This window comes from Lampetra planeri, chromosome 1 (assembly GCF_965212315.1).
Source record: "Lampetra planeri chromosome 1, kcLamPlan1.2.h2, whole genome shotgun sequence".
NCBI classification, from domain to species: domain Eukaryota; kingdom Metazoa; phylum Chordata; class Hyperoartia; order Petromyzontiformes; family Petromyzontidae; genus Lampetra; species Lampetra planeri.
Genome location: NC_136107.1, coordinates 10,371,701 through 10,391,792, shown reverse-complemented (window position 1 = coordinate 10,391,792; position 20,092 = coordinate 10,371,701). Strand labels below are relative to the sequence as shown.

Genomic DNA, 20,092 nt, shown 5'->3' with positions numbered 1-20,092 from the left:
AACACATTCCTGCGGAGGGAGCTGGTAGGAACGTTGGGTTGCTCGGTCAATGGCCAGGGTCAACGGTGGCGTGGTGTATTCCGCAAATATGCCCGACTGAGGGCGGGCACAAGCCGGCATGAGTAGGTTAAACGTTGAGTTTTATAAGGGTACCACGGGGTGACCAGCCCCTCCCCCACCCAGCCCCACCCCTCCCACCCCCCACCCAGCCCCACCCTCCCCAACCAGCCCCTCCCCACCCTCCCCACCCAGCCCCTCCCCACCCAGCCCCTCCCTCCCCACCCAGCCCCTCCCTGCACGACGGACGGACAGGCACAATAGTCCCCTGTGGGCTGGTGTAACCAGGAGGTTCCTACCAGTACCAGTTAATTATCATTGAAACTGAAATAAAAGTACAAGTGTTTTCCTGCTCAAGTGTGAGTAATTAGAGGAAATCTATATATATAAAATCGCAAATCTGTCTGTCTGTCTGTGTGTGTGTCTGTGTGTCGCCGGACCATACGCAGTTTCATTGGACGGCGGTTGCCCCTGGCAACGGGTAGCGACGCATTCGCTGCCGGGTGGACGCCATTTTTAATTCCCGTTAAAAATATGCGCACGCATTTGTGGTATAAACTCGATATACCCAGCGTTGCCCGGGGGGGAAATACATTTAAAATCTTATGAAAACTTTCAAACATTACATACCAATGAAAAAACTGTGTAATTACTTTTAAACCTGACGCGCCAAGAATCGATTCTCTGAATCGTGCAAAGGAATCGAAGGTTGTAGATTCCTTTAGATTCGGACGATTCCCGTTTTCTATAAGTTGGTTAAAGTCGATATAAACTGCTACGAACGGGAAATATCCGGCGTTGACCGGGGCAAAAATGTAATTAAAAACTCCTGAAAAAATAATAAAATAAAATAACAATGAAAATGAAACTCTATCATTCAAAATGTAAACCCCCAACATGCCACGAATCGATTCTTTGAATCGCACAAAAGACTAATCGAAGGTTGTAAATTACTTTAGGATCGCGCTTCCTGTTTAATATAAGTTGCTTATAGAGTTGATATAAACTGCTACGAATGGGAAATATCCGGCGTTGACTGGGGCAAAAATATAATGGTGAGGGTGGTTGTGAGTGGTGATTAGTGAGTGGTGAGGGGAGGTTGAGTGGTGAGGGTGAGTGTTGAAGGTGAGTGGTGAGTGGTGATTGGTGAGGGTGTGATTGGTGAAGATGAGTGGTGAGGGTGAATGGTGAGGGTGAGTGGTGAGTGGTGAGGGTGAGTGTTGAGGGTGAGTGGTGAGTGGTGATTGGTGAGCGTGTCATTGGTGAGGATGAGTGGTGAGGGAGAGTGGTGAGGGAGAGTGGTGAGGGAGAGTGGTGAGGGAGAGTGGTGAGGGAGAGTGGTGAGGGTGAATGGTGAGGGTGAGTGGTGAGTGGTGAGGGTGTGTATATATGTAAGGTTATTAAGAAATATATTTTTCACCCGGGCAACGCCGGGTACTTATGCTAGTTATACATTTATATTGCTGGGGCTGATGATATCTGCATTGAACAAAACTACTGTTGAGTAGCCATAAAGTGGTACTTATTTTAATCACCTTGCCGTGTGTTGTTACCTGCCTTAACTCTACCTGGCTAGATAATACACCTGCTGGGGAATAAACTTTTTAAGTTGTATAGGTATCATGGAGGTGGTCATCATATTTAAAAGATGCCTGTGTGTGTATGGTCATTTCTGCGTTAATGAAATTTACAGCATGAAACAACAGAACCAAGTTTAACACAAACATAATTCACCTTCATCATCATCAGCCAATGTCTATCCACTGTTGGATGAAAGCCTCCCCAAGCCGTCGTCATCCTACATGGTCCCGCCATGCACACAAACTCATCCCGTCACTCCATCTCCACAATGGTTGTCGGTCTTCTTGGGCTCCCACTACCAACAGCGTCCATCAGCCATGATGCCTTCTCACGCTTAGTCCTGCCCAATCCCACTTATTGTACCAGCCGATGGGTGTCTGTCATTTGCATTTGTTCCTTCCTCCAAGTGTTTCTTCTCTCTCTTTTCTGTGATTCCTAGCGTGCATTTCTATAATGCTTATTTTGTGCACTTTTTGGGGCGATTGTAGATTCTAATTGTTTTTATACAGCAGTTTCGTGCACTGCATAAAATAGGCTATTTTATTGCTATGTAATATACATGCCTATATGTATTAATAAGAAACATATGCCACCATTGGAACCTCCTTTGCCAGTAGCAAAATATGATAATTGTTTTTTTACCCTTTTATCTGGCAACAAAACTGACACCTTTTTTTACAAGGAGTCATGTTTGCATTGACCACAATACCTGTGGTCAGAATGCAAACAAAAAAATACAACTCTGATAATGTATGCACTGTCCTTGAAATTGATTGGTCCACACCCGAGACAGCTTTTCTTAGAGCCTAGTCTCACATGGTGTAAATGCTTACCCCGAGCTCTCATACTCTGATGGTGCATTGTCTTTGAGTTGTGCGCCTTTTGGCGTCATCTGGTCCAACGCCATGTGAGACTAGGCTCTAAGAAAAGCTGTCTCGGATGTGGACCAATCCATTTCAAGGACAGTGCATACATTGTCAGAGTTGTGTTTTTTGTTTGCATTCTGACCGCAGGTATTGTGGTCAATGCAAACATGACTCCTTGTAAAAAGGTGTCAATTTTGTTGCCAGATGAAAGGGTAAAAAACAATTATCAAGAAATATATGGCTAATTCAAGAATCAAATTTAATAGCTACAGTACAAAACCATTCCTACTCTGTTTACAATAATAAATACCATAATGCCTGACCTTTATAGTTATTTAAGAGGCATTTCATTGAGTATAAATTGTCAATCAAGGTTTCACAACCTAAGGCTTAAATAAAATATGAATAAACCCATTTACAATATGGAGTGGCTTCATTGAGATTGCATGAAGAAAATAACACGATGTTATGTTTTAATTTAACATTACCTTATTAATGTCAGTGTTGAAATGCGCTTTTATTACCACATTAGCAGTATAAAATAATAAGTTACGTATCATTTACTCTGGAAGTACAAATACTTGAAGTTGTGTAAATAGTTTTTTCCTGTTTTGCTTACCATAATTGGGTGATTGTGGAAATTAATATCAGATCAGTGTATGCAGGTAGAATACCAGTGTCACAGGAGGTAATACACAGGAACATGTGAAAATCCCCAAAAAATCTAATCCATAAATAAAAAGGTGTCTGTCTGGTTTTTCAAGTCGTAGGGTTAGGGTACAGCCTCGCATACAGTTGCATGCAATGATTAATGGTCTGAGGGGTTTCTATCTTTTTTTATTGAGCGTGTTGGAATGTTGCTTGAAATAATACCTGATCCAGACAGGATCACATCATGCCTCTCTAGTCAACCTCCCAATTGCAGTGTGTCTTTGAAGCAACAAACCTCATTCTGACAAAAATATGGTCTAATTTGGCACGGTTTACTCGCGTAAACCATCATTGACGAGATTTCAGGCTATACGGAGGTTATTCTATTTTCTCAATCGAGCTCAATCCACTGCTGGATGAGGCCTTCCAATGCCGTTTCTATTTTGGAAATTATTGATCATACTTCACCACGCCAGTCGGTGTAGGTTGGTGAAGGTGAAGGCCTGAACCAGTTCCGATAACGCTCCCCACTGGCCGTTGCCACACATTTTACTTAGGTGAGTCACAGGAAGTTGCTTAGGTCACACCAGACTGTTTAAAGTATCATAATTCAGCGTAAATGCTCAAACTAACCAAGGGAATTAATGATAGATCCTAAAGAGGAGAAATTGACATGCCTCAAGCTGTGTGCTGCATGGCTGCCTTCCTTGTTGGTTATTGATATTACTCGCGTGTTTACCTCGTCCTAGGACGGAAGCTGTAATATTTACGAAAAATTTTTGCAGAGTATCATTGTATCTTGTGTAAATTTAATGGCAGTGAATCTTGCACGAAAGTATGTTATCAAACACTTCACTGCATTTCACTGTAGCACTGTATTAATGGCAGTGATTCTTGCACAAAACTACGTCATAAAACACCTCACTTCATGTCACTGTAGCACTGTATATAACTGGCCTTCAATTTTGATTTAAAGCTTTCGTGACTGCAGGGATTCATATTCTTGGTTCTTTCGGTTAAGTCACATAGAAGGGAAACAATAAAATAATATAAGTCACATAGAAGGGAAACTATAAAATAATAAAAATATAAAACAATAAAATTCTCCACAGCAAGAAAAGTTTATTGTGAAAACCACAGCAAGAAAATGTTCTTGCTGTGGTTTTCACACCTGATGATGATTGCTTGTGTGGCAATCAAAACGTCGTGATAATTTTATTGTTTTATATTTTTTTTATTTTATTGTTTCCCTTCTACGTGACTTGACCGAAAGAACCAAGAATATGACCTTCAATTTGTTTAAATTCACTGCTCTGAAACTTTAATCTCTTCTGCTTTTTGTCACTGGGGTTGAAATTTATTGTAAATCGATACAATATCTGGAAAACCACCGAGAAATTTATATTTTACCATAATGTAGAAGCATAAATTAAACTTACCTTTTGTCTCAAATGCTGATAAATAAATAAAGACACCAAATCGTTAACACGTAGGCTTTCGCGACCAATATTATTCATAATAAACGTTTTTGGGTTAGATCGCGCTATTTATAAATGTGTTGTAACCCTCCACTACCCGACACGGCCAATCGGCAAAAAAGTGTCACGTTGACAAAAGACAAATAGTTCACTACTTTAGCCCACCGGTGTGTTGGAAGAGTGAATCCACAACATTTACAGTTTTTGAGTACGATGTTTCGCTGGTAATTACATGAATTATGAAAAAGGAATTTGAATTATGCAAATTCCTTTGTCAAGGCGCTCCTCCCCCTCCAACCCAGCTTAAATATACGCTGCCGAGCCTGGTGGTGTTCATTCAGGCGCTGTCTTTCCGACAGACCTGTTCTTCACCTGAGGACGGCTACTTGCGTTGTGGCCGAAACGTCGTGAAAATTATTTTATTATGTTTTATTTTTATTATTTTATTATTTCCCTTCTACGTGACTTTACCGAAACAACCAAGAAGATGAATCCCTGCAGTCACGAAAGCTTTAAATCGAAATCTAGTAATGGTAATTTATATTAATTTTATGTAATGTATTATGTTTAGCGTTATATCAAGTCAGGTGGATCTGATTTTAAAGTATGTATAAATAAAGTTATTTATTTGTAAATCACTAATAGCCTTTACAGAGCAAGATGACACCATATCTTGACTGCAGGAATTCACATTCTTTGGGTCTTTCGGTAAAGTCACGTAGATAGGTTCAAAGAAAATAACAAAAAAACTACGACGTTTCGATCGCAACACAAGCGGTCGTCATCAGGAAAAGGGTCCTGATGACAACCGCTTGTGTTGCGATCGAAACGTCGTAGTTTTTTGTTATTTTGATATTTTCTTTGATCCTTTCTACGTGACTTTACCGAAAGACCCAAAGACTAAGATGACGACATAGTGTGATAGATACATAATCACAAAAATAAGTACAGGAATTTTGATTTAAAGCTTTCATGACTGCAGGGATTCATATTCTTGACAAACATTTTGCTGTGGGTTTCACACCTAATGATGATTGCTTGTGTTGCAATCGAAACGTCGTGATAATTTAATTGTTTTATTTTTGTTATTTCCCTTCTACGTGACTTTACCGAAAGAACCAAGAATATAAGTGCAGGAAGTTTATGAATATCTCTACAGCAAAAAAATATATATCCCAGGAAAAAACTAATTTCAAATGAGGAGGAAAACATTTCAGGGACCATACTTAAATAAAATAAATAATGTAACAATAGATTCAAAGCTTTCGTGACTGCAGAAATTACTCTTTGGTTCTTTCCGTAAAGTCACGTAGAAAATAAAATCAAATAATAATAGAATACGACGTTTCGGTTGCTACACAAGCAATCATCATCGGATAAGAATGAATGATAAAACACAGACACGGAAACAACACAGGCAGACACATGCAGAGAGAGACACACACAAAGACACACCGAACGAGACACACACCAAGGAAACACAGACACGGAAACAACATAGGCAGACAAACATGTATTTGTGTGTGTCTCTCTGCATGTGTGTCTGCCTATGTTGTGTCTGTGTTTCCTTGGTGTGTGTCACGCTCGGTGTGTCTTTGTGTGTGTCTCTCTCTGCATGTGTGTCTGCCTGTGTTGTTTCCGTGTCTGTGTTTTATCATTCATTCTTATCCGATGATGGTTGCTTGTGTTGTAACCGAAACGTCGTATTCTATTATTATTTGATTACATTTTCTACGTGACTTTACCGAAAGAACCAAAGAGTAATTTAACAAGATATTTCAACTTAAATAAAATAGCAAACACTCAACCGATGTTCAAATTTTTGTTGTAGTTTTCCATCACAGCTGTGAACGTGTCAGCCAACCCTCTGTACCTTTCCATGACCATTGCTTGTTCTTGTAATATCTGTCCAATTCCATCCTCATCTAGCTAAAGCCAGGACAATGCCCTTTCATCATTCTAACAGGGCTTGGCCGAATCCAGTTCAGGACCAAAATAACTATAGATGCAGCGATGAACAGCGGTGTCAGATTGGGCACGACCTTATAGGTACAATGATTCCTTAGCCACACCCACTTAACCCACCGACGATCAACACCCGCGAACCCTGCCCTTCAGCAGCCCACATGAAGGCACTTTACATCTATGTTGTGAAAATACACGTCCAGCGATTGTGTGGGGCCGGCTAGAACAGCCTCAATGGACCACACGTATTTGATCAGCATTCCTGTGTGCACTTCGTCCTGGAACCATTTAGGAATATTCATCGGGCATAACATGGATCCCAGTTCAGTGGACCAATAAAAAAATGAATTGCATTCACAGTAGCGCTTTATCTGGAGAGGTCTCAAAACATTTGTGGTAACTTTTCAATATATAATAGTTTGTTTTTGTGTTTTTATTCATTGCTTATGTGTCTTTGTAGCTCGGAGGTTGAGTGCATTATCAGTTCACCATACAAGTCAAATACACCTTAAAATAATGTTTTAATATGATGGAGTCAAATTAAACTGGTCACTATTTTTTTTGTCTCTAAAACATTCCTCTAGCTTTGTTGTAAATAAATGCGGTGCCTGTTCAGTTGGTTGTAGCCAGAATAGACCACTTTGTTTTGAAGACAAAATGCTAATTTCAATGGGCAAAAAAATTTATTTTGCTGTTTGTGTACCATGTCAAGCACTGAAAAAAACACAACACAGTATTTATTGATTTCAAGTAGCCTGTTGCACAAAAGATGAGCTACACATGCACAGACGCACACAGGGTGAGTCTTAAGTAAACACACATTCCAACTGTGGAGCAGTTTAAGCTGGGTTTGGGTTAGAAATTGTGAGGGTTAATTTTCGTTTGTCACGTGTTTATGTTGTTATTGAGACTCACCTTGGCTAATGGAGCCGGCGCTAGAATGTCAAGGTATATCACTAACAACATTGTGTCATCTTGACATCGTCTCACTAAAAAACTGGCTTTGTAAATATCAGTTGCGTTTAAGAAAGCGAAGTTTAGTTTCAAACTCGTATTCATGGCAAATATAACTATCGTATTTGACGAAGGTACAATGTCTTCACAATTGCAAGTAATTAACGAAGATGCATGAGGCTTTCCTAGGCCAGGGCAGGTTATTATGATTCAGAATATAACACTATGTAACACGATTTTTGTTCCTGGGTAGTAAGTGTTATTTTCTTATTGCTTATGCCTCAAAAGCATAGAAAATGGCTATTATTATTCCCCATAAACCTTGCTTTTGTGTCTACAACACTGTTTTGTCTCATTCATATAGTGTTCAAATAACATCGCCCCCCTACTCGCAGACTCATGCCCCATATTCCTCCTCTTGTAATTGAGACCATCCCAGTCTCTTGAGCTCTCATTTGGTTAAATAAAATTAACTTGAAGTTGGAGCATGGTGCAGGTAAAAAACACCTGTATTTCTGCTTCATCCTTCCCACTGCTTGGCTTTGGAATTCCCCCTCATCATATTTTTTTTCCCCAAGCGCTTATAACCGTGCTCAAGAAACGGTTAATCTCTTTATCTACACCTTTGCAACTTTGATTGTGTTGTTTGTTGCTAGGCACTTGACATTTAGGGGGCTTTGGACCTGTGCTCTGCATGCCAGTAAGCCCTCGCTCTCAAGCCGTGACGGTTTCCCACGATCTTGCCGGCGTAGGTGACATGTCGGAACAGTGCGCCATGGTTTCGGACATCCTACGGGAGCTGGCGGCGGACGCGGACGGCAGCCGCGGGGAGGAGCGCCGCACGGCACTGCTGGAGCTGCTGAAGTTGGCACGGGAAGACGCGCTGGGCACCCGCGACGAGAGCTTCAAGGCCGTGCTTGTCACGTTGCTGGACACGCTCAAGGACGCGGACGTGAGGACACGTTGCACCACACCACCTCGCTTCCGTCACCTTAAACACTCCGACAATTCAAACTGCACGCAACCTGCATTCTACATGGGTACTGAGTAAAGCGGGGGCGGGGGATAATAGTGCTCGCGTGTGATCTCTGCGATCGGACTCTCGAGGAAGCGCGAGCTCCGACGTGTGTCCGTATGCAGGTAGTCTTGCATCACCCATTGAATGTTGTGTCCTGAATTGGACTGACCTCGGGATGAGGTTCAGAGGCTGTATGGATTCGGTTCAGAGGCTGTGTGTTTTCAGTAAAAGTACAACTTAAAAATTACTTTAATCACATTTATTTTCGGGTGCAACTCCAAATGTTATTTCTTTTGGATGTTTGCAAACAAAACGTACCAGTGCTCTCAATTGCATGGTGCATCTGTTTGCATAATCACAGACGCTATATGTAAAACAAAATTGGCATTAACTAAATTTGTATGCAGAGAATATTCCTATGGTAGTAAAACTGCTTATAATTTAATATTCTATAGAACACCTGTAGTTTCCTCCCACGTATAATCGCTCATGAATTGGCTGAAAACGTTTTGATATATATACAGAGCTTTGACAATTGTTGGTGCTGGCTCACTGCCTGGCTGCCTTCCAGTTTGTCTGTGGTTCCTCAGAAATTGTGAGACGCAGTTTGTACGAGTGATGCAATATAAAATGAAACATTGTAATTATTGCCATGTCATTTAAGGTGTGAAATGACAAATCTGTATCCTAATTTGTGGAATTCATAGATAAATGGCAAGCAGTGGTTATGGTTTAAGATCAGTAGAATTTGCATTATACTTTAATGAAGCGTAACATGAAACACCATAATTAGGGGTGCTTTACCGATATATTTAAACTTTTTCAAAGTTGAATATGGCAAGGAGCGATATGACAAGGTGTGAAAAAGTTGGACATTTTCCATACAATATTTTATCCATTTGCATTCACTATTTTTGCATTCAATGGGTGCTTTATTTGTGAATTGTACAAATTAAATCTGCTGATGATAGCAATTATAGTGATGAAGCATTGAGCCTCTACGTTGACACATCGGCTGTGGTGTGTGCCCGTGCGCATGCTGTTCTCACTCTGCGAGCGCAGTACACGGTGCGGACGCTGGCTCTCCGTGTGTTGCGGGAAATCGTGCGCAATCGGCCCGACCCGTTCAAGAACTATGCCGAGCTGACCATCATCAGAAGCCTGGAGGCGCACAAAGACCCTCACAAGGAGGTGCGTCTTTTGCTTTGAGCGGTGTTTTCATCGTTTAACGTTCACCAGGTGTGCTGCTGCCTTTGCCTATATTACATTGATTTTGAGGAGGGGTTGGTGGATCATGCATAGATCCAGCCGGCTTTAGACACCCACCTGCAGGGCAATTAGGGCTCTAGGGAAGGCAGTGCAGTAAGTAGGTTTCTCTTATATAGCTATCTGCGCTAATTATTACATTGAAGCCAATTTTGAGTGCCTGAGTCCAAGCTCAAACCTACGCCTGCGACGTACAGCCCTGGAGTAAGGTCGCGGTTTGTATGGTTGCGAGATTCATGTCGATTTAGAGTGACATTTGGTTGAGAGGCTCATTCTGACTGTGCTATCACGATACTCAATACAAAGATGACCCAGCCACACTTAGGGTATTTTTCAGGCAAAGCCATTATCGAAAGTTCCAGTGTGTGGGGTTTGCTTTCCACATCTGTCATTGGCTTATAAAGGGAGAATCTGGTCAATTATGTCCCCATGAGCAATTCAAGGAGACGTTGTAAAAAGGTCCAGAAACCACAATGACAAAGATCCCCCGTATAGCCTTAACAGACTGTTGGGGCAAGTGGGTGGCCAGGACCATGCCCGACTGTCTCTGTCTCCCCATTGGCGATTTTTACACACAGCAGGTACTAATTTCAGGCTAAATTGACCTAGGGGAGGCCCAGGACCAGTTCAGATAAAAGTCACTGGTGTTGGCCATGAGCATGTTAACCGCTATACTATCGTTCCCCACAAGAAACCACGCGCACTTGCTGACTGACATCACACCAAACTAAGTTTAGCAATCCGCTATATTAATGGCGCTTTTATCTTGAACTGTGGAGCATGGTGGGTGAATATAATTTTAGGGTTTGCTGCACGATATTAGTCGAATAAATTGCCTGAATACAGTTGATGGATTTCTTTCTGGCATAACGTAGGCTATATTGAACTTTTAGATCACTTTTATAGAGACTTTTAAGAAAATCTTCTCCTGAAAAATAGCAAAAATTATAGGCCCAAGCTCTTTATAGATGCAATTCGCTCCTGATGACAGTTGGTTTTGGTTTCTAGATACTGAATTAAATGTTTCAACAAGTTAACAGTTAAAATGAATTAATTTAGCTCCTTTGATTATTGAAGCTTTGTGTGTGCTCTTTACACTGCATTGACACGTGCACAATATAAAATAACCTTCAGTGTTGCCATCGATAACGATCAGTGTCATTCTAATAATATGGAGATTGACGCTTTCTAAACAAGAAATCCGAACTGACACCGTGCACCTCCACCCATATGCGTGTACACGAGCGACTGTTGTGTATGACCTAATGCAAGGTTTTGTAAACATTGTTCTTGTTGCTGCAATATCGATTTACATAATTTGACATGAAGATGGCCTGATAAGATCTTGAAAAATGTTGCTCTGTCTTGGCTGAATATTTTTTTTTCCTATTTTGAAAGCGCTTTTTACTTTGTTCTAACATGTTCACCTCCCTGTGCCAGATTCTGAGCATTCCCTTTGGCTCCTATGTCCACTGCATACAAGCGTCGCTTGAAAGCAGCCCTGTGTTCTTTGAGGCGATCCCACCTTTCCAGCCAACAAGGGGGGGCAGCATCACACATGAACTGTCCAGAACACATATCGGCCATGTGACGCTCACATCATGTGTCAAAGGGGCACCTCAGTGTGATGGGTCAGAGCGTCTTGCTGAAGTTAACTAGTAATTTTGTGACATCTTTCTTAGAGCGGGTAAAACATGTAAGTGTACATTACATTGGATGACACTCTTCAGCCCTATGGTAGCTTCTCCCATATAAATAAATTGTCAGTCATGTTCTATCCATTGTCATTATCATCGTTCTGGGATGCCATGTATTCCATCTCACTCCTGCACATGAGCTGATCTCATCGCTCTACTACTGTGGTGGTCATCCTCTGGGCGGTGTTCCCTGCTTTGCTATTTCATCGCCAATCTCGTCTCACCTATTGGCCATTATCGCTTCTCGTGATGTGTACTATATAAGCCCACTTACTTTTCTTAAGAATCGGTATATTGTCTCTGTTTTATGTTTGTTTCCCGATTCATGTGTTGCTATTTGTCTCCATGAAGTTCCAGTCATGCACCTCTCCATACTTCTTTGTGTATTATTCAGCTTTTGTTCCATTTGCTTTGTCAGTGCCCATGTTTTTTTATGCTCCCATGTTTTATATTACAACCAGTGCACTTTAGCTATTTCCTGAGGTTAATTTCCATTGGTGGTTATCGTGTCAATTCCTGTTCTATTAATAAGATATATATTTAAAGAGTGGCAAGTGTCAGGAAATGAAGATGCGTTGTGAGCAGTTGGCAGACAGCAGAATGTGCATTTTGCCACTTAATCGCGGTGCCAAAGACAGAGGGTCAAAAAGCCAATGTGTGTCACCTGACGGCTGGTTCATCTCCCTGCCTGTCTCACACGCGGGCTCACGGTAGTAGCAGGAGAGGCAGCAGTCAGCTTGGGCCTTTGCACCTTTCGTTTTATTTGCTTTACCTGTGTAGAGTGGTGGACTTGTGCATCCTTTGTTTACATTAAAAATACTGTGTACGTGTATACCCCGCTCAGACGATGGGTCTTGGTCTGTAGAATCAAATGCGCACACTAAGTTGCCGTGACTTAATTTTACACTTGCATTCAGGGGAGCGGTCTGTCCCCCTAACTTTATTTATTTTCCCTTTAACTCTATTCATTCGATTTCTTCCCACTTCCTTAGTTTATTTACATGTCCTTTAAAAAAAGATCTTACATTCAGTTACTTCTAATTGTTTTAATAAAAAATATATATATTTAGGCTTGATATTTACAAAAAAATTATTTTGGCTTGATCTTTACTAAAAAAAATTAGTTCTGGATTTGCTGAATATCCTCATGCACCCCAGCTCCATTCAGTCGCATGTGGCTTCTTCAGTGTTATGGTGATTACACTTTTAATCCCGCCTGGCTCCACTCTTTGTAAGAGGAGCCACCGTTGTAGGTGAAAGGGTTCAATAAAATGCATGAAGCTTTCTTCGGTTTGCAATACATTGCACCAAATACCGGCCACGGGACTGTGTTTGCGTGTTTACACAAGGGGCAGGGGGTCTTTGCCAGCATACAACTGCCATCGGAGCATTGTTTTCACGTAGATGTGAACGGCCTTGCATCATGATCTGTATGCAAGGTATGTCAATACAATGATGGCAAATTAAAGACCAAGCAGGAAGGTGGCAGGATAAGGATGAGCAAAAACTAAGAGGTACATGATTAAGATATATTCTGTATGGATATGTGGAATGGAAGTGAAAGAAAAATGTTTACCGATTGATTTTAAGCTATTCCATGGTTATATTTTTCAGTAAAAACTGCATCTTGAGCAACAGTAGAAATGTGAGTAAGACAATTATATTAGTTTGCAATTTGCGCTAGGCCCTGGCCCACACTTATATTTCCCCTGGGTTATGCAGTTTAGGTGCTCCACATGGGGAACAGAAGCATATTTATCACTGCTGAATTATGGTCAGGCACATGTAAAGGGTTAACAGCTCCTCTGCAATTCAATGTCATTACACTGACAGTGTTGGTTAGGGTTGGGACACTGTTAGCAATGGAGTTTGCAATGGTGTGTACTTAGTGCTCACCTTTATTAAATGCGTGTCTTCATTGAAGGGAATCTCGGCATGCTAGAGCATATCGCTTTTGCCAGGTGAGGCTGTCAGCTGGAAGGTTAGTATGTCCGTGCACACTGGTTAACAAACCGGACCACTTTGCGCACGTGTCAGAAATTCCAAAGCAAGGCAGTCGCTCACGCCATGGCATGCTGCCTGGCTTGTTCCTGAATAATTACATGGTCTATCCCTAAAACCATCAGTTGTATGTTATCTCAAAAGTGGCCCCATTGTGTTCTGTACTGCGATGAATTAGTTGACCAATTAACAGGTGGCAAATAAGTGGTAAACAGGTGTTAGATTGTTTTTTTTGTTAATTTATTTTTAATATAAAAAAGAAGCCAACATAAACGAGCTAAGAACACCTCTGACATCAGGAGATTGTGAAGGTATTTTGCGAATGCCCCTTAACGTCCAGATATCTGTGATCTGTTGTTACTCAGAAGACATCGATTTGGGTTTTGGCTGGTTCGATGCAAGGCCAGCCTGGATAGAAGTGGACAAAGAAGGCACTGGTTGTTTGTTATGATAGAAATGTATGTTAGATCATAAAGATGAGCAGCTCAAGATTTTTTCAGACTGGGGTTGATGGAACAGGGTGGTACCAGAAAGCAAGCCTGCTGTGTTTTGTGCAAATATGACCACCGTAGTTTCAGCAGAACAGCAGATGCTCGTGTTTTAGCCAGACATGTGGGAACAAATTATGTTTAAAATTAGTTTGTGACATAGATAAGGAGCTTTAAATTCATATATTTTCAGTTCTGTCGTTTAAAATTAGCACCCCCCCCCCCCCAGCAGTCTTGATGGCAATGGGTTTGTGACTAATTAATAAGACTAAGTACACGTGATATTTGTTTGTAATTAATGCAGGTTATTTTTCAGACCACAGTGTGTATTTACAACGGAAATTTGAACTTGCGGTGATATTGCACAATGTTATCGTGGTTGTTAAACCTACTGTGAGTCAAGGAAAAAATAAAGCAATTATTCTGCTGCTAAAATAAGTTGATCCTAAATGGAGATAATTGCATTCTTTGTGTGGTATCATTATCTGGCAATTTTAATTGTGTTTATATCAGGTAAATGTTTATGCAATAATCACAAAATCATGATGTAAAAATTCTACTTTTAATTATAAAGTTAAACTTAAATAACCGCATTGGCAGTGGAAAGTGACAAATATAAAAGACCAAACTAAAAATAAATTAGTACTACAGTAAAACCTTGGATTGTGAGTAACTTGGTCTGCGAGTGTTTTGCAAGACGAGCAAATTTTTTTAATAAATATTACTTTGATAAACGAGCGTCACGTGATCACAACTGATATACGAGTGCTTTGATATACGTGTGCTTTGGATTACAAACAAGTTTCCGGAACGAATTATGCTCGCAATCCAAGGTTTTACTGTACTTTATTATTGCCGAAGGCAGTGCCAAATGTGATATTATTACGTCATTTTGTAAGTTACTCTATTTTTTTTGGCCTATTACCATGAAGAAAGTTACAATAAACTTAACAGAAATGGAGTAAGGCAAAGATACATATTTTCACCAAAGTTCACATTATTTATCTTGTAACAGTGATTAAAAGTCGTATTACACTCCACAGCATTCATTATTCAGATATGCTTGGCATACAAATGCAGCTTTTACGTCTTCATTTATTTATCCTTTTTATAATTGCTCGAGTGAGGCCAATACAGTGGAGCCAGTTCACAATGAGACCTATTTGACTGTACCATATGTGGAAAACAGTTAATGATAGTAGAGGTGGCTGCAAGCCCTCTTTTATGCCCAATATATGCAGCAAAGTGGCTCATACTCTCCACTTGCCCTGACCCTCATACTTCAGCGTTAACGCACGGATATCACCACCCTGACTCCCCCGTGTAGGTGGTGCGCGCGGCAGAGGAGACGGCCATGGCCTTGGCGACATCGATCCAGCCTGAGCAGTGCCTGCAGGTCCTGTGTCCCATCGTGCAGACGGCCACCTACCCCACGAACCTGGCGGCCATAAAGATGCTCACGCGGGTGGTGGAGCGCATTTCGCACGGAGACCTGCTTCCGCTGGTGCCCGCAGTCATCCCGGGCCTGCTGCAGGTACGACCATTGGCATCGTAGCATCGCGTCTACAGGCCACATCTCGTGAGCGTACGTCATCGTTGAAGAATTTCAACGAGTGAACGCTTTGGCTGGAGTTTGTTTGCGTGGAAGCAATGCTAAGCCGTGCAGCACCATTGTCAGTACTAACTGTAGGAGTCATGATCAGCTTGAATTGTGATGGTTAGAAAGGTTATGTTGCTCAAATATGTGGAATTGGTTTTTCACGTCTTATAGTTTTAGAATGAAACAAGATTGGATATTATTTTTTTATGTTACCTTTCCACCTGTGTATGTGGGCTATAGTTTGTACAGAAGTACAAAATGTGGAATACCATTCCCAATTAGTCACAGAGATACTCTGGGACTGCCTTTCCCTACCCTGTCAATGTTTCAGTATTAGAATGGTTGTGAAGATCGAGTGTAATTGGAAGTATGCAGATGCTTGATAGCTGACAAAGTCTTCGCCGTTGTTTCTTACATTAACATCGTCAATTTTCCTTCAATAAATCTCCTGAAGCAGAAGATTAGTGCTGGATACAACTGCATTTGCAAACGTTATTTGTGACTTCCATCCTTACCCATATATATCGATAGTTCAATTTCAATGTGCAATTTTATTCAGGGGACTGTGTGCTGTCTTGGTGTGGCCTGGGATTGTTTTGCAGTTGTTTTGCTGCCTTGCTCAAGCTTTGGAATTGGTGTAATTATGCAATTTGAACTTGTATACTTTATCTATTTGATCTTTTTATTTGTAGTGATTTGCTTACTGTTAATATACTTCGTACTCCTATCTGTTTTTGTATTGTTTGTTGTAACTTTCTGACCCGCCCCTACTGGGCATCTGTGAAAAGGAGCTTCATAGCTGATTGGATTTCTCCAGCATGAATAAAGATTCTGATTCTATCTACACCACAATGCTAATTCGCTGCCCACTGATTTCCTATGAAGTGAACTTGTCACGTTAAGCTCTTATTCACGGCATGCAATCTGGATGGTGTGCGGCGGCCACGGGCATGCCGTCGTGAACACTGCATTAATCGGTGCAATTCGTTTATCGTGCTGCTCGAGAACAACTACGTACGGTCGGTTGTGACAGTTGATGGTTTTGTTAGCGATCGTGTTTCCTCCGCATCCTCGAGTAATTTGCGTGCCGGTGTGGCGGGCTTACGTGCGTGCATCTGCATGCAGGGATACGACAACACGGAGAGCAGCGTGCGCAAGGCGAGCGTGTTCTGCCTGGTGGCCGTGCACTCTGTCATTGGAGATGACCTCAAGCCGCACCTTGCACAGCTCACAGGCAGCAAGGTGCTCTCTCCGATTCAATATCGTATGGGCACCCCCCCGTGCAACCTAGCTCTTTTGTATTGATGCGTACATCCCTTTTTATTAATGCACATACAACACGTAAAGGTAGCCAATATGAGAGACCTGGCTAAAATGTTGGTGCAACAGAAGTTTCTGCCAGCTAAATTGCAATTGTTCAGTGTTAATTTGGTGATAATGAATTGGAAGCAATTGAAGGGATCTCAGAAGTAGTTCTGTGAAGCCACTTTCTAGAAACCATTGTCTAACAGGTAGTGGTGTACTTCTTTTGCAAGAACTCCCGATGGAATTTCTTCATCTCATGATGCAATGCCGATAACAACCATTGAAGTACGATTGTTAAATTAGATGTTTAACATGTAAAGTAGAATCTTTCGGGGGTTCGCCCGATTTGGCGAGCTGGAATCCTCTGTTGCTGTGATTTTATGACTCTGTTGAACTGTTGCATTTTCTCAAAGTGCTCGCACTAGTGTAGTTATGTTCGGTGTTTGATGCAGTTTACTTTCACACGAGTGACTTTGCACCACAGAATGTGCTACATGTGACCAGTGGTAGAAATGGCAGCTGTGGCTGGTCCATGATGTCCCTTGGCAGCCCAGTCCATGAACCCATGGTTGCCAACGCAGTAGAAATAAGAGACTCCTCTGAAGTATGAAGTTGTAAGTTTGGATAACAACATTTAATTTAATGTGAAGAAACGTACACTTGAAAAACATTCATTGAATTCACACCTCCATACACGTTAATTTAAAACATTAAAAATATTCCAAAACGTCACAAGCATGGATATTTACTGGCCTGCGTGCTCTACATCAGAGGACATTCGCCTTGTGCAATATCATCGCTGCTTACATTGTATATATTCTATTACGCCATTTATTTTATTGACACTTTTCTATTTATTTGCAATACAAACATGAAAAGTAGTCAAATATTTTTTGCGCGATTCACAGAAGTGGAGGGGCCCTCAACCACCATTGGATTTACAGAAGGGCTGTACATGTCCATCCATTAGGAAAGCTTACGAACGTGTGTTTATCTGTATTATAACTGCTTTTTGTGTTTAGTTTCGTTGTCCTTCCCCCACACCTCCGATTACTATGGTTGGCTACATACGGTACGAAAGAAGTTCAACATACATACATCTGGCCATGACCAAAATTTGCATAATGTTATGATTAAGAGAAGTTGACTATCAACCAATGGTGGAGATCGATGGACTTTTTCTTACGATAGGAATGTGACATTTTCACCGTTTCGGCCATCGGTGGATAGGAGTGCATCTGCAGCATCCAAAATCCTTGAGCGGGTACAACCTGGACATGTGCACTGAGCGGCAGAATGTCAGAAGCGTGAACGCCTCATCCTCATCACAATCACCCTCTATAACTCTTCAGTGTTTCATCGACCTGTGTGCCTGGTACAGAGGTACAGCTCACTCCCTGCAATTGCTCTGACCTGTTCTGACTTTCAGATGAAACTGCTGAACTTGTACATCAAGCGTGCACAGACGGGCAGTGCCAGCAGCAGCGGGGACACCCTCGGCCAGTGCTGAGCGTTGGCCGGCCAGCGCGAGGCGTCTCCAGCTTGCTGCCGATGAGCGACAGAGCCGCAGCAGTGGCGGAATGGCAAAGGCTCCGGAATGAGCTGTCCTCCTGATGAAATAGAAGAGGGAGCCCGTGTTGTCCGAACGTGTGCACTGCTGTATCAGTTTTAGTGCCCATTGCTGTGGATTGTAAAGGGAAAGGGGGATTAAATGAGCTGCTGCCTGATGCTGCCTGTTAGGATATTTTTTCGTGCTCTAAGATATGAATGTTGAGGCCAAACCACGGAATGGTATTTTGTGCACCAGATGTTTGAGTGCAATCGTCTATTTTTTAAATGCGGTATGCTTCCGAGTCAATCCCAGGTCTCCAGTAGGCCGTTTTCATCAGGCTGCTGCATTTCAGTTGTGTAACTCGTTTGCTGGTGTTTTCACACTCCATGCCACTCCACACAAGGTACATGTGTTCACTGTTGCTGGCCTCGTAATGTGCGCGCTGTTACCTGCACCGTCCAACGGCCTTCTGGGTTTGCCGACGGGTGTAAACACTGGCTTGGATTTGCCGCCTCATGCATGCACCACACCGATCATTTTAACACTGTTATCGACGTTTTTACCCGAACTTTTGTACAAGTTGAAGCATTGTGCTGGATATGCAAGTGGTTATGATGCTGGGCTGCTCCTGACTCCAATTATTGCTGTACACTCTGTGTGTGTTGGTTTAATAATTACCTAGGGCCCAGAAATGGCTTATTCACTGCATAATTTTTCATGTTTATGGGCGAGTGCAGCACAGTGTAGTAGAATAATGTTAAGGCACAATGTATATGCGGTATTAGGTAATGAAATTTAACATAACCCGCCCGCCACTACATACTTTGCTTACATATGTAAAACATCGTGAAATATTTAACGAACATTCACATCACTCATTTTTTCACCAATGTTTCATTGCGCTTTGTTGAAAATGTTGTAACTACTTGATGGATTTAATTCAGACATCCATTTTAAACAATAAACTTGAACGGCCATAACAGAGTCTGCAAGAGTTAACTGCTCAAACCCAATTGTCACGTGGGCCGTTTACCACTGGCCTGGCTCACAACAAAAATACATCAATTTAAAAGTTTTAAAAGTGCATCCAATAAAGACTAACTCAAACTTCAGCTTACGGCAAGAGGGGCCAGCTTGGAGATTGACGCTTTGCTTGGCATGTCTTCTCTTCGGTGCTGTTTTAACTGTCTCTATAGCGTGGCACGGGGGGGGGGGTCCCTTAAGCCTGAGTCCCCTTAAGCCTGAGTCCCCTGCGATCAGGTGTTGGGCAACCGCATGCCACGGCTGCCTCGCAAGGAGCCGGGTCGCACGCTGGCTGGTTCCGCCCAACTACATGCGCTATTAGCCGAAAATAAAATAAAAATAGGTAAAAAAAAAGTGCCGCCACGTGCGAAAGAAGGGCCGGGTGGATGGTCTCGCATCAGACGTATAAATAGGAGGCAGTGGCCGGGCAGTATGATCCGCTTAGAGGCGACGGCGTCATGAGTGCAGACTTTGAGCGCTTCGACTGTAAGGGCCAGGCTCCCGCAGACGTCGGATTCAAGGATGTGTACAAGTATGGATTTTAAGTTGGGGTTTTTTTTTAATGAAAAATATTTCTTGGTAGTTCGTGA

General features: G+C 41.9%; 2 protein-coding genes across 21 annotated transcripts in view; both read left to right on the top strand.

Moving 5' to 3' along the window:
• The window catches only part of LOC144717543 (CLIP-associating protein 1-like), an 83,792-nt gene extending 64,333 nt beyond the window's left edge, over positions 1-19,459 (top strand). For all 20 annotated transcript variants that reach the window (XM_078593093.1, XM_078593047.1, XM_078593000.1 and 17 more), the window contains 5 exons: positions 8,305-8,504; positions 9,633-9,761; positions 15,350-15,556; positions 16,748-16,864; positions 18,357-19,459. In XM_078593093.1, coding sequence (XP_078449219.1) covers positions 8,305-8,504; positions 9,633-9,761; positions 15,350-15,556; positions 16,748-16,864; positions 18,357-18,437 — 734 coding nt within the window. In that variant the 3' untranslated portion in view covers positions 18,438-19,459. The remainder of the gene's footprint in view (positions 1-8,304; positions 8,505-9,632; positions 9,762-15,349; positions 15,557-16,747; positions 16,865-18,356) is intronic.
• LOC144717619 (transcription factor CP2-like) overlaps positions 18,487-20,092 on the top strand; it is a 28,778-nt gene continuing 27,172 nt past the window's right edge. The window contains exon 1 of the mRNA XM_078593131.1: positions 18,487-20,034. Within this exon, the coding sequence (XP_078449257.1) occupies positions 19,961-20,034 (74 nt within the window). The 5' untranslated portion in view covers positions 18,487-19,960. The remainder of the gene's footprint in view (positions 20,035-20,092) is intronic.